The following is a 14,579-nucleotide window of genomic DNA, read 5'->3' on the forward strand; positions in this document are numbered from 1 at the left end:
AACCTCTATTTTACGAATCCCCCGATTTACGTACGCCCTCTGGTCCCGTACCGTACGTAAAATCGAGGTTCTACTGTATCACCATACACAGCCAAATATAGTTAGGTGTTAAGAAACCTCATTTAAACAGATCTAGAGGATGTGGATTTTGTCCATCTTGCAACCCTTTGGTGTTTAACTATAACAAATTGTATCCTTCAATGGATGTCAAAATTCAATAAAATGACCATGGTAACCATATGTGATAAGGTAATAAAAATCTATTAAAAAATTATGATTTTAATATTAATTTCATTTCCCTTTTTGTTGTATCTCGCAACCTACCACACACGCTTCCTGTCTAAATGCTAGACAACATGATCACTTCCTGAATAAGAATTGTCTGGTGAGTCACTAACCCACTGGGATCAAGTAAGTTCTGGCACTGTGTTCCTCAACGTGCAAGTGGCTTTCTTAAAGTGAGATGGAAGTGTTCCTCAAGTAAGTTGGAAGTGTTTCACAGGTGAGTTGCTTTCTTCAGGTGAAATGATTGCTTTCTTCAGGTGAGATAGTTGTGCCAAGTGAGATGGTTGTTTTCCTCGGGTAAGATGTAAATGTTCTACAGGTGAGTTGCTTTCTTCAGGTGAGATGTTGCTTTTTTCAGGTGAGATAGTTACTTTCTTCGGGTGAGATGTTTGTGTCTAATGAAGTGTTTGTTTTCCTCAGGTAAGATGTAAGTGTTTCACACAGGTGAGTTGCTTTCTTCAGATGAAATGGTTGCTTTCTTCAGATGAGATGGTTGTGTCAAGTGAGATGGTTGTGTCAAGTGAGATGGTTGTTTTCTCAGGTAAGATGTGTTCCACAGGTGAGTTGCTTTTTTCAGGTGAGATAGTTACTTTCTTCAGGTGAGATGGTTGTGTCAATTGAGGTGGTTGTTTTCCTCAGGTAAGATGTAAATGTTCCACGTGTGAATTACTTTCTTCAGCCTCAGGTGAGATGGTTGCTTTCTTCAGGTGAAATGGGGCCTAATAATCAAAAGCTTTTGCTCATTTAGGTCCCTACTTGCCCTTAATATTATTGTTTCTACTTTATATTGTATCATTTGGAGAAATAAAGAATTTAAGATGTTTGCTTTCTTCAGGTGAGATGATTTCTTTTGTGAGGTGTGATGGTTGGTTTCTTCAGTTGAGGTGGTTGCTTTCTTCAGGTGACTAATTTATGGGAACAGGTTTGAAATAAATGTCTCATCCGGTAAAACATTATTTCCAAGTGTTAAATTTCTCTGCTATTACGACGAAGTTGGAACTAAAAAACATTCCAATATAGCTTTTATGACACGACATTTGATATACACCTACAAAGAAATAAATCATGAAACACTTGATCTAAACATTTACCTTAGGTGAAACGATATGACCAGTTTGATCATGGATTGACAGTGTCTAATCAAAAGCCAATGATATTGTGGTAGTGCAGATGAATCAAAGGAATCAACGACATGCTAAGTGAAAGATTATTTATCAGCACTGAGATGGGGATCTTTTGAAACGTCAACTCATTTGTCAGCAAATGTATTGAATGTTTTATTTTACAACTCTAATGGTGATGTTTCTTGGATCTGAATCTTTCTACGTGACATTTAGGTTTTCGTTTCGGATATCATCAAATGTAATCGTGCAGACTCAGGATACTGGTGAGGATATTAATTGGTTTAACTGTAAAATGAGAGTTTTTTAAACCACAACAGGCATAATGGAAGTCTGTTCTATGAATTAATGAAAACAAAATCAAACTATCGAATATACAACTATTCACTTTCAATTTGACTGTATATATCATATAATTTAATTGTATATAGTGTATTCTTTCTTTATTTTGCTAACAGTTTTGTACATTTTAGACCTCTGGTGTTATTTTATACAACTGTTTTCTTCTTTGGCACGGTAAATGAAAGAGGAAGGTTGACATTGTTATAGATACTAAAAAAATTATGATCTTAAAATGACAATCATCATTTAGAAGTGGTTTGGCGCAGTGGGAATGGTTTGGTTTCACAACCTTGAGGTCGGGGTTTCAATCTCTCGCTGTGCATTTCACTTGTGTTCTTGAGCAAAGCGCTTTATCTGCATTGCTTCTCATTTGCCACTGAGGAATACTGTATAAATGTACCTGGTAGGGTTGCATGCCAAAATGCTCTGATTAGCAGCTGCTACTGCAACGTTATGGAATACTCTCTAATGACTGGGGTAATGACAATGTAAAGTGCATAGAGGGCTTAATATGTGTTAAAAGTTTACCAATTATTATTTTTATGTATCTTTTGGGGAGGAAGGGGTCACAGAAAAGAATGTTTTATATTCTCTTGATTGATGAAATAACATCAAATTAGTTCACCTTCCTAGAAAAGCTAGCATACTAATAACAATTTTTACCACACCAAGAGCCATGTTATGATGTCTTTGCCTCCTAATATTACATAAACAACAAATGTTATTCTTCTTTATCAATTATTATTTTCATGTATCTTTTGGGGAGAAAGGGGTCACAGAAAAGAATGTTTTATATTCTCTTGATTGATGAAATAACATCAAATTAGTTCACCTTCCTAGAAAAGCTAGCATACTAATAATAATTTTTACCATACCAAGAGCCATGTTATGATGTCTTTGCCTCCTAATATTACATAAACAACAAATGTTATTCTTCTTTCCTTGACTTTATAAGCGCTTTTCATTAATGTTCTTTGTAAGTCAATCGTGATGTCATCACTGCAACTCCCAATGTTATTCCCCAGAGTGCAATATTTTTTCATATGCACACTTGACTTGATCTTTTTTAGGTTTGTGTGCAAATGACCAATTCAACATTTTTCATATTGCGCACCGCGATGAATTATCGGCTAGTGATTTTACACTAGGACTAAGATGCATACCTGCGGAAAGAGAGGGCAGATACTCGCCCAATCATTGTTTGTTGAAAAGTGATCAATGTTGTAATGAAGCCGTGTTAGTCTAAACAATATACACAGATTATAAAAGGCAGCACTCTGAGGTGAGACTAACTTTGATGTAATTTATTCAACACAAGCTTTCGCTGGCACACCTGATGAAGCTGGCATTGACTGCCAGCGAAAGCTTGTGTTGAATAAATTACATCAAAGTTAGTCTCAGAGTGCTGTCTTTTATAATTTTTTGAAAAGTGGCAATAGAAAAACTACTTTCATACAACAAGGTTGATTAGAACCTGAAGGAAGTTACTTCAAAATCAATAAAGTATAAAAAATTAAGGAATTTTTTAAATTAATGGACCCTAATAAACTAAAGAAACAGCATTTAATAGAAATATTCTAGACTTATCTTAAAGACTCAAGGAACAAAATTAGGCCTAGATTGTAGCCTAGCCTAAATATGAAATCATCACACAATTTTACCTGCCTGCAGTGAGTGCACCGACCAAAAAGTGATTACTGTATTTTCTCAACTGCTTTAAGAAATGTTTATTTCTTTGACTGAATCCATTCCCTAAGACTCTCCCCAAAAAATTAAATCTTGGGACTCCCTTTCCTAAGCCTCATCATCATTCTCCTGTATGTTAAAAACAGCTTAATAATACCTCTATGCTACATTAATAAGCATAAAATATCATACCAAAATTATTATATGAGAAATTAAGACTTTAAATTAAAAAACATGGTACCTGTAGCTTCCTCATATTAGCAGTATTATACTGTATACTTTAATAATGTATAGTAGTGCCATTTCAATTTATTGATTCTTCATTGTACTGCAGTATTGTAGATTAATTGAGTTTAAATGTACAGCGCTTTGATCTCTTGTAAAGGCGCTTTAGATATGCTTTGTAATAATATAATTTGAAGCTGAAATGTTTGTCACTGTCAAGGGTTGTAGCCATAGAAAACTAAGAGTGGGTGGTGTTTTACCCGGCAGAACGAAAGAAGGAAACTCCGCTTTTCAGTCATCTTAGGCTGTTGTTTTTTGACAAACAATGACCTTTCAGAGGTCAAATTGCTGTCAAGAATATGAATTGGCTGCTTCGCAGCAATAAATAAATAAATAAATAAATAAATAAATAAATAAGAGTAAAACACTAACATTGTCAATGAATGATAAGTGCCTATGTGACAGAATGTACTTTAGTTTTCAAGTGTTAGAATGAAATAATTGTAGAAGGAAGCATTACTATTAAATAATAATAAGCCAAGGGTATGAGATCAACAATGTTATTATTTAGCTACAGTAATTAAAGCTGACTAACTGATTGAGTAAAAATTATGCAGCTAAGGGCAAATTTATGATTCATTTCTACACACTGGGAGAGGGGGAGGGGAAGGGTTTAACCAACAGCATGCAGTACAGTACATAGAATGTTGTTTGATAGCACTGGTAGGCCAAAGTACATGGAGCTATGACATGGCTCCATGGTCACTTGGTAGCACCTAATTTTAATAATAATAATAATATTGCCAAGTTTAGCATGTACTATGGATTCAATATTGAGCAGAGGGTGATCAATAGCAATTGAATCAAGTGGTATCGGTTTATACTTGAGGGAATTATACTAATTCTACAAATACAACCTACATGCAAAACATCATTTACAATGAGGAGTCACTGACAACTAGCAGTAACAAAACTATTAACGGTACACCCATTAAACTTGGTTTTGCTGAACAATTTTATATTCATATCATTCTACCAGTAACAATAAAGTTCCATTGAAAAACCAATAATGCCTCCTATGTACCAAGTCATCTATTCAAATTAATATTCAGGAAAGAAATGTCATCTCTTTCTGATACCAGTGGGGCCCAGCAGGAACCATAACAGCTCAAGCCCACTGTTGAAAGACAAAGTACTTTTTCCCACTATTTTTAATAGGTTTTAAAATGTCTCAAAACAGCTGAAATTTGTCCAGTTTTTGTAAGTAAAAGGCTTAGAACCTGGGTCATGCAAGGGCTTCTAGCCTAGACACTGTTCTTCATTAGAAATTGTCTGAATGTTATCTTCGCCCCACTTAAATTTTTCCTAAAGCTACCATTGTCCCATATCTCCCATCCCAAGATTCCCTTGTAGATTTTGGAATTACTCTATCAACATTAGAAGTATCCACACAAGTTATTAAGATAATATTTACTTAAATCATGAATTAATTATGTATCAAATCAATGTATACAAAAATAATTATAGTAAATGTTTGGCAACTTACATAATTTGCCATAAGGTCTGGGTGGTCCTTCTCTAGACCATCATCGAGGATGGATACAACAACTCCGCGACCGGTGTACCCTCGTTCCCATGCAGGAATCACATTCATGTCTTGATTTTTGCCCCGGTTCTGTAATTAAAGAGATGATACAGTTGACTTGGTGTCTCAAACTTAATCATTTTGAATAATTAAAAAATACCACTAGGCAGGGGGTTGGCCAACATGAATGATAATCACTCAGCCAACGTTAACATGTCCTCTGCGTGGCATTTTTTAACAGATGTATCAATATTTAGCTTATATCTTTAAAAAATGATCTATGATAAACCACAGCCAGTGCCTGACAAAAATTGAACATTCTTTATATTATAAAGATATGAATTCGCATCAGGAAAATATCACAGGAGTGATGTTTTGCCCTACCTGACATATTTTGGGACGTACTGAGTATTCGGTAAAATAACACGTCAGGTAGGGCAAAATATCACTCCTAATTCTTTATATTGTCATTATCAAAACAAACTACGCCCCCTGTTGATGTTCTATTCATGGACAACAGATATGATTCAACTATGGCTTCTCTACATTTTGTTGTCTTGACACTTGAAATATATAGCTTTAATTGTTTTTAAATACATTCTACATCACAAAACAGTAGACAGGCCTAGCATTATGGGCCTTGGAGTCATTGTTAGAATAAACTATTGTACAATAAACAAGATTAATTTTTATTAAGTTATTAAATAGTTTCTTTGGCTTGTCAACACCAGAAGAGCAACATAAACAACAGCAATGATATTGATGGTATATTCACCAACATTTTCAATGCAAACTATACGCCAGCCTGTATTTGTTCTTAACTTATAATTTACACTCTTGATTACTTTTATTAATATTTATAGAACATGACCCATAGCAGCATAAATTTAATTTAAAAAAAAAACAATAACACAAACAACAATATTAATAACAAACAAGTTCAAACAATATTTATTTGAAAAAGTACAATCTTGTCAAGAACAAGAGGCCCACATAAAAAACTGTTTTTTCTCTATCATCATGTTTATAAAAATTAAATTAGTACAGTGTACTGAGCTAACATAAGAAACTCAAAAATATACAGTTGGAAAATTGTTATTAATAATCTGATGTTAGAAATTTACCTTGTACAGCATTTACTGTATAATGCACTCAATTCACCTTTAGATTAACAAAATTAGAAAGCTTTGCATTTTTAACCCTTTTTATGGAAAACCTCCCTAAGTTCAATTTCTTATTCCCACAGAAAATATCGAAGGTCTGCAATAACTTAGTCTTCAATTTTTAATCACATATTTTTGACACATATTTGTTCCTATGGAGAAAAATTCAAATTAAAAATCAATAATCACTATGAAATAAAGCCTTTGTGACTTGACTGATCAGCTAACGATTCTTACATGCTTATGCCCTCAAACATCGGTGATATTCGTATATTAATGACACCACATCATACCATATATTAGAAACCTTAAAAACCAAAAGCATAGAAATAGTGCACTGTAAATAACATATTTGTTTACATTTTTAAAAAAAATAGCATTTTTATCTAGAAAAAAAAGTGTTATATTTGTAAATTAAAACAACAATAACAACCATAGCTAACAACAACTACAATCTTAAAATGATAATTTAAATATTTTAATCCCATGCTTATATCCAATAAGTAATGCCAAGCTTATAACAGCTGTTTTTAAGCCTCATCATGTAGTTCATTCTCCAAATTGTATATTAAGACAGTTTCTATTTTATGTATACTGTAATACATGTGTAGTCTCCTGATGAAGTCCACTGTGCAGACAAAGGCTAGAGCTAATAAATGTTATAGCAAGTTCTTATAATACAGTATATTGTATTAAATATGGTAATAAAAACAATCCAGGAATCTGCTTTTATATTTGTATTTCATATTCTACTCAATGTGAAGATGCTCCTCCTAGACTGAATTTGTGGTGTAATAAATAATAAAAACCATCCCGGCACCTACATCTTATATTTAAAACATTTAAATGATTAAAAATGAGTTAGTCAACTACTAGAAAATTAATTTCCTAACTTTTAAACCAATCAATCAATCAATAAATCAATCCAACTTTATTGGCATTTCAGTCAAACAAAATAAAGAAAAAACTGTCCAATTAAATGTGTACAATTGGACTCTCTCATTAAAGAAGGCACTCACAACTGAGTTACCAGTATTGTGAAGGAGGATGAATTTGTCCTCACTAGAGCAGAAATGACCCAAAATATTTGATGGCATGGGCCAGTTCTTTAAAACATGATTTCTCTATAAAGGTGCCTATTATATAGTTTCGTATAGTATTTTCAGAATTCTATTTTACCAAAAGTAGAAATTATTAGAATTCAAAAGTTTGTAGTAGTATTTGTTCATTGTGTCAAAAGAAATGATTATGTTATCCACATGTTTTCATCACTAATAGTTTGCAGCATGACTTAACAAATAGCATGGCGATGAATAACAGATGATTACCTGAAAAATGAACTGTCAATCTCAGTAAACATTACTAAAAAATACTATTTTAAAAAAGCTAGTCCTCAATAACCAATAAAACTTCAACCAAATATTTACACAACCAAAACTTTTACAAATAGAGACAGGAAAGCCTGCGAATAAAGAATAAACTGGCAGTGATACTGATGTTAATGGAAAGCAAAATATTTACTTGCTCGAAACATTGCTCTAATTAAATACAGGCAGAAAGATAAGCTAATGGCTCAAACAGGATCAGTATTGCTAGCAATGCGGATGCAATAGATATTAGCACACTAGATCTACACTTGTACAGATACTTAACATACTGTTAACAGAGATCCCAAGTTTGAAAACCAAAAAATAGGGAGATTTTTTTCATGAAGCGATCGCCTCCTGTAGCGACGCGCTGTGACGCCTTACAACTGTCTCTTATACACATCTAGATGTGTATAAGAGACAGTCTCAGTAGAGATACAAAAATGATAAGCAACAGCTAAAAAGTAAACGTAAGTAAACAGCCAGAAATAGAACCAGAGCTTTCGGACAACACGATATTTCCAACTTACCTGCCAATTGTGTGTCTTATCGCATAGCAACGCCAGTCACTGCTATAGTTACATTGATTATTTATTTTAATAAAAAATATGCCTACGCTTAATAGGCTTATGTACAAAATGAGTTGCTTCAGGTTAATGGCGCACAAATTTTATAAGCTTTAGCTATTCACATAAACAATGTATTCATTTAACCTTCGATTTTTCAACACAATATTCATTGTGATCTTTGTTCACATCATGTCTGAATTACAAAAGGATCACTATAATTGTTGATTTTATTCTTTGCAGGTCGTGCAGTCGCTTAAGGCAGCAACACCACGAACCTTACTGGAATATAGTATAATATATAACGGTATTGGAGTGCATGATGGAGTGCATTTCATTGTGGCATTTCAGGTATTATATTATCATATCCGAGCTTATCAGTGGACCTTTCAGTTACTGGAAGACAACCATTATTTTTGTTTGTACGTATATAGCTACTCCTAAATGTAAGCTGTGGCATAACATAAGGTACGGTACACTACAATTTCACATTGTCTTACCGATTTTATACAATTGAAGTGAATTCCATATATCCGGATCCGTCTGGCCAAAAACGTTTGTGTGATAGGCCTATACCATTCTCAGTTTTAATCCAACAATTATTGGATAAATTCTAATAGTTTTCTAACCTGATTCAAATACCCAACGAAGACCCTATTTGCCTAATTTTGGTAAAGTAAATGGCGTCTACATAGACAACAGAAGGTACCCCGAATTCGAATTTGTTTGTTTTTGTTTTCGTTTTTTTTTTTCGGGGGCGGGGTGGGGGTTGTTTTTGTTTTTAATCTACCACTCGGGAAAAGATTTTTTTTTACTACTGTGAATAAATCATAGAATCATATAGAAACAAGTTGAGCTGATTTTCTAAATGTAATAGAAATTGACAATGAATGATTGTTAAATGAGATACGTTGTTGGCGATCCTGGAGAAACTACTGACCCAGCTGTTTGCCTTTCCTACTCTCTCATGTCATGAGAATTGTATTCCTTGTTACATATGAGTAAGAAAATAAAAATACAGAAAAAGTTAGAAAAATACGGTAAAACTACTGTAAAAATATATATACTTGACTTGGAACTGATATTTTACTTTGATAAACGTTTTTCAGAAGTGTAATGTAATGAAGCAATCGCTGCTGCCTCACTGTTAAAAAAAGTAATAAAGCAGGCGGATCTGACGGTATCCGAAGGTGTTATAAATAATTTTTTTGAGACAAATACTCATCTTCATTGTATAAGCGATTGTATCATCATTCCAATAAAAAAGAAAAGTCTTCGCCCATTAACACTTAGTAACACCATGAACCTATTATTAATAGGTCCATGGTAGCACAGTTCGGAAAGCCCTTTCATTTGTAACATTTAACACGTATTGAGGACAGAGTTGTACAATCTATAAAATGGGCCGTAGCTGCGCTGAATGCACAACGAATGCTGCTGTGAATAGAAAAACATGGGAGTTTCATTAAATGGGACTGGATATCAGAGATCCCAAGTTTGAAAACCAAAAAATAGGGAGATTTTTTTCATGAAGCGATCGCCTCCTGTAGCGACGCGCTGTGACGCCTTACAACGCGCTGTGCAAGATGAAAGTATTACACAAAATGAAGAAAACAAACAATTTTCATCAATTTGTTTACTTTTATTTAACAATTTTACATTTGTCTACACATTGCAGTTGGCCTAAAATATAAATTTATAAATATTATTATTTATTTAGCATTTAGCTAGTAAAGCGTTCTTGGCAGTCAGTCAACAAGGCTTTGCTTGGTTCATTGGCATGTTAGAGGCTATGGCTGATTTATTACATCTCATCAAAGAACATAGAATTCTAGCAAGGTAACTGCAACTTGCAAGATTCACACGTTTGCTGAAAAATTTAAAAAAATATATATATTTTAATTTAGTTATTAAATCATACTACATGTTTTAAGTCAGCATTTATATATGTCTAGCCTATAAGAACTGGTACATAATGCCATGAAAAAAACATTAAATCCTGCCTCGCAAGGCTCCATCTATACGTGCGTAACTAGGCCTAAATACCGCAGAGTCACAACCACCACTACACACACGCCCACCCAACACAACACACATACAGTACATACCCTGCAGTGTTGCAGATAGAGCCTAGGCCTAAGCCCTACATGTATTTCGGGATCGATATTAAAATAAACTCCATTTTTCGGAAGACTGCTTAGTACCAAAACCTATTAACTATAATTTTTTTAGTATTGTTATTAAAGAACTGAAGCTTACTTGAAAGAAACAGTAATTTTTATGCACCGATTCTGTTCCAAATCTTCGCGGCGAAAACTTCGGGCCCCATCCATTCCCATGTGATTTCTAATTTCGTTACTATTTGTTGAAATTTATTTACTCAACTGACATCCATCTCATTGAATGAGGTCGGTCGGCACTGGATGCAAAAGATCGTAGCATGGAGGATAAACAAGGCGGTTCTACCACGGATCTAGGCCTGCCTTGCCCTGAGTTGTTATTTTGATAAACAACTTAAATAACAACTCCCTGGCCTTGTTTATGACATTTTATGGCTGAGCGAGCGCCATAGTATATTGGCTTAAGATAAGAAATTTTGTTTCATTGCTCTATGACATCGTGGAAATCACATTTTTTCGTGAAATTTTCGGGATATTTAAAAAAATCGGGAGATATTAATAAAAATCGGGAGGGCGGGAGACGGCCTAAAAAATCGGGAGAAACCCGCAATTCTCGGGAGAATTGGGATCTCTGCCTGAGTATGATTTAAATGAGCAGCTTAACTGACTTTTACAAATACACTAAAAAAAAAAAAATTAATATTGGCTTTGAATTAGGCATGCAGTGCTGAAAAATTACCTTTCGATTAAAAAGCCCACCACCAAAATCAGTCCAATTCTGTGTTCACGGAAGGTGAGCTTATACCAGGAGTTAAGGTTTGTCTCTTATACACATCTAGATGTGTATAAGAGACAGCTATTCATTCATTGCCCTAATTCAAGCTGAACCCTGGCTGAACCTCAGATTATTACCGTCAAAAACTTATCACAGCATCTTCGTGATGAATAATTGAAATACCTGTTCATAAGAGTAAAAACTGAAATTCAAATTTGTCAAACCAAACATCAATGATGATAAATTCAGACTGAAAAAAGATTTCAACCATATCCTTAAGAGGACGTGGACCAAAAGAAAATTTCACTGTTAACTGTTGCTTTATGATACTTAAGTAGTATCTATATTATTGTATAATTGCAGCAGTTGGTCAGCACCAAAGCATGCGTTTGACAAATCAAATGCTTGTCATATTACAAAAACACCTAAGGATTATATTGAATGAAAGTCTGTATACAGTCTGTAAAACGAGCCCACTCTCAGAAAGAGTCTGTCGTTGTAGATGGTTAATATTTGGGCATGATTGCGAATGGATGAAAACACACCATCTTTTTCATCATTCTTCTATGCAGTTGTTTTAGCAATATTATTAAAGGACGAGTTGGAAGAAATCAAACCAACCTTTTGTCTTCAATTAGGAACGATTTAAGCTCTAGAAATTTTAAGTTAAATGATTCCGAAAATTTAAATGTTTTACGAGATATTGCAAAGATAGAAATAAGTGGTAAGCCTATGCTCTGTTGTAGTTTTGTTTTGTTAATTGTATATACACAGAACTTAAACAGAAACTGTACAGTAAATTGTATTCAATGGAAATATGGTTTTTGAATAAAAGTTATTACTGTATATATAATATAGTGTAAATGTACGTCAGTCCAGATGCACCTTCTTATATGTTGGTCACAATATTTTTGATTGGCTTGTATTGTTCGTTTTATCATATGTTTGCCTTCCGTATAAGATGGAAAAATTGAAATTTTACAAGCACCTAACAGTACTATACTGTACTTCTAAATGAAATTGCAAATTAGTGCTTCTTATTTTCTTTTACTGGCGCAGAAAATGCCTTGGGCTTCCAAGAAACGTTGACAGAAATGAATTTTATTTACACCTAGTAGCGGTGCTAGCGGGGGGGGGGGAGACATTTTCCCCCATATAATTTTCTCCCCTCTCCCCACCAATTTTCCTCCAAAAAAGAAAAAACACAACGATTCGTTGGGGAGAAAAAAAGGTATGTATTTTCTACATATTAGTAGACTATCTATATCGATTAAATAAGTCGCTGAAACCCTTAAACTGTCATATTTTTCGGGGGACCACTTTCAAGACATTTTGAGCGAAGCCCGACTACCTCCACTTCGGGCAACCCCAATATATTGCCTCTAAAATTTTACCTTGCTCCTTACGTTTACGCTGACGATAAATAGATTTACACACCTATTTGCCCAACATCGATGATTGCTGTCTGTCCAGCAATATCGATCATAGAAGAATGCTTATCCAGAATTCAGAGGTGGATATCACATAATTTCTTAAATTGAGTTCTGACAAGTCAGAACTAATGGCGTTTAGTTTCCGATCCCAGTTAGCGAAGATCTACGCTCAATAAACGTTGCTTGTCATAATGTGCCTGTAACAACATACTAAAAAATCTTGGAGTAATGTTTGACAGTTGGTATGATTATGTCTGCCCAAGTTGCACACATTGTAAAGACAACCAACTTAATTCCAACTTTTCAGAATAAACCCTGTTCGGAAAATGTTGACTGATGAACCAATAAAAGTTGTTGTTCACACTCTTGTAAGTTCCAGAATTCATTACTGTAAACTATTGACATCTTCAAACATTTGTTGAAAACTCATCTCTTTCATAAAGCATACAATAATGTAGTATCCTAGTTCGAGTCTTGTGCTTATGGCGCCTTAGAGAAAATTTGTTTTGGTTAAGCGCTATACAAAGGACAATTATTATCATTATTATTATTATGTGTTTCATATGATCATCTTCCACTCCAAACCTTATTTTACAGTGGCACTGTTTTTCTTATCTGCAGGAAAATATTGGAATAGAAGCATAGGCTGGACCACAAGAGCCAGGACAATTTTTTCACTTTTTTTTAAATAATTCAATTCTAACCCATTTTATGCCAATTTTAACTAAAATATATAAAGAGAACCTGTCATTGTTTTTAAAGCACTTCATATGACTGCGTACAAGAAAACCTTTTAAGGCAACGAATTAACGTTTTCAGTTGGCTTCCCTTAGTATTTATTCTTTATCTGAATAATTAATGACAATCAATTTCTATTCTTTATTTTGTCATTTGCATTCGTTTTGTTGTCCGAATATCTGTAACCTTCTGTACTTGTCCATTGTTATGGGCATTCCTGCATTTTTTGGTTCATCAGTTACTTATTTTTTTACATAAATGAATGAATGAATGAACGAACGAACAAACGAGCGAATGAATGAAAGAAAAAAGGAAAGAAAGTGATTGATGAATGAATAAATGAATTGAATTAATAAATAAATGAATGAATGAAGCATTATTCGTGGTGCATTTGTTGCTTTAGCATAGCTAAATCATCCAAAAAAACACAACGCGTTAATTGAATACGTAGCTTTAATTGATGCAATACCACGAAATTGGAAACATATCATAATACATAAACCTATTTCCACAATACATAAACCAAATGAATGTAAAACTAATTATAATGCTATTTTAAAGCAAAAGAAAGTTAAAGACTTTTATTTAACGTTTATAGAAGCCAAATTTAAACTACCAAAAGTGCAAAGTAAATGGGAAAATAATCTACAGATGTGTACCATAGATTGGGATTCATGTTGGAATAATAAGGTGAATTCCATGATGCACTTTAAAAAGATTGCACATTTAAATTTTAGATTTATTCATATGATACTTCCAACTAAAAACAGATTAAATTTATGGAATCTGTCCGCTACAAATTTATGCGACTACTGCAAATTACCTGAAAATGAAGAACACATGTTATTCAAATGCAAGAATATAGAAATATATTGGGTAAAATTTTATTTTTTGTTGGAAACATGTTTTTCTACCAAATACTGTGGAGTAAAATTGTACTTGGTATGTACAATGAAATTACCAATGAGGTAATATCAATATTTACATTTTGCATCTACAAAAGTAAAATCAAGCATAGACTTGGACTCGGAAGAAGCTGTCCATGGATAATGTTTGTTTCAGAGTTAAAGAACTTGATAAAATTTGAATTTATATTAAATAATGATAAAGCAAAAAAAAAAAGGTCGAAGATCGATCTTCGTAAGTTAAAATATACCATTGGCATTTAAGCAC

General features: G+C 33.6%; 1 protein-coding gene and 1 long non-coding RNA gene across 2 annotated transcripts in view; one reads left to right on the plus strand and one right to left on the minus strand.

Moving 5' to 3' along the window:
- Nucleotides 1–5,334, minus strand: part of LOC117119870 (furin-1-like) — a gene marked incomplete at its 5' end in the record, with an annotated part of 10,547 nt that extends 5,213 nt beyond the window's left edge. The window contains 1 exon segment of the mRNA XM_033264855.1: nt 5,206–5,334. Within this exon segment, the coding sequence (XP_033120746.1) occupies nt 5,206–5,334 (129 nt within the window).
- A 2,976-nt stretch (nt 5,335–8,310) lies between these two features.
- The window catches only part of LOC117119785, an 8,721-nt gene continuing 2,452 nt past the window's right edge, over nt 8,311–14,579 (plus strand). Inside the window, exon 1 of the long non-coding RNA XR_004447244.1 lies at nt 8,311–8,808. This is a non-coding gene — a long non-coding RNA (uncharacterized LOC117119785). The remainder of the gene's footprint in view (nt 8,809–14,579) is intronic.

The sequence above is a fragment of the Anneissia japonica genome, unplaced genomic scaffold, assembly GCF_011630105.1.
Source record: "Anneissia japonica isolate Jap-2015-1 unplaced genomic scaffold, ASM1163010v1 scaffold724_len3256291_cov202, whole genome shotgun sequence".
Lineage (NCBI taxonomy): Eukaryota > Metazoa > Echinodermata > Crinoidea > Comatulida > Comatulidae > Anneissia > Anneissia japonica.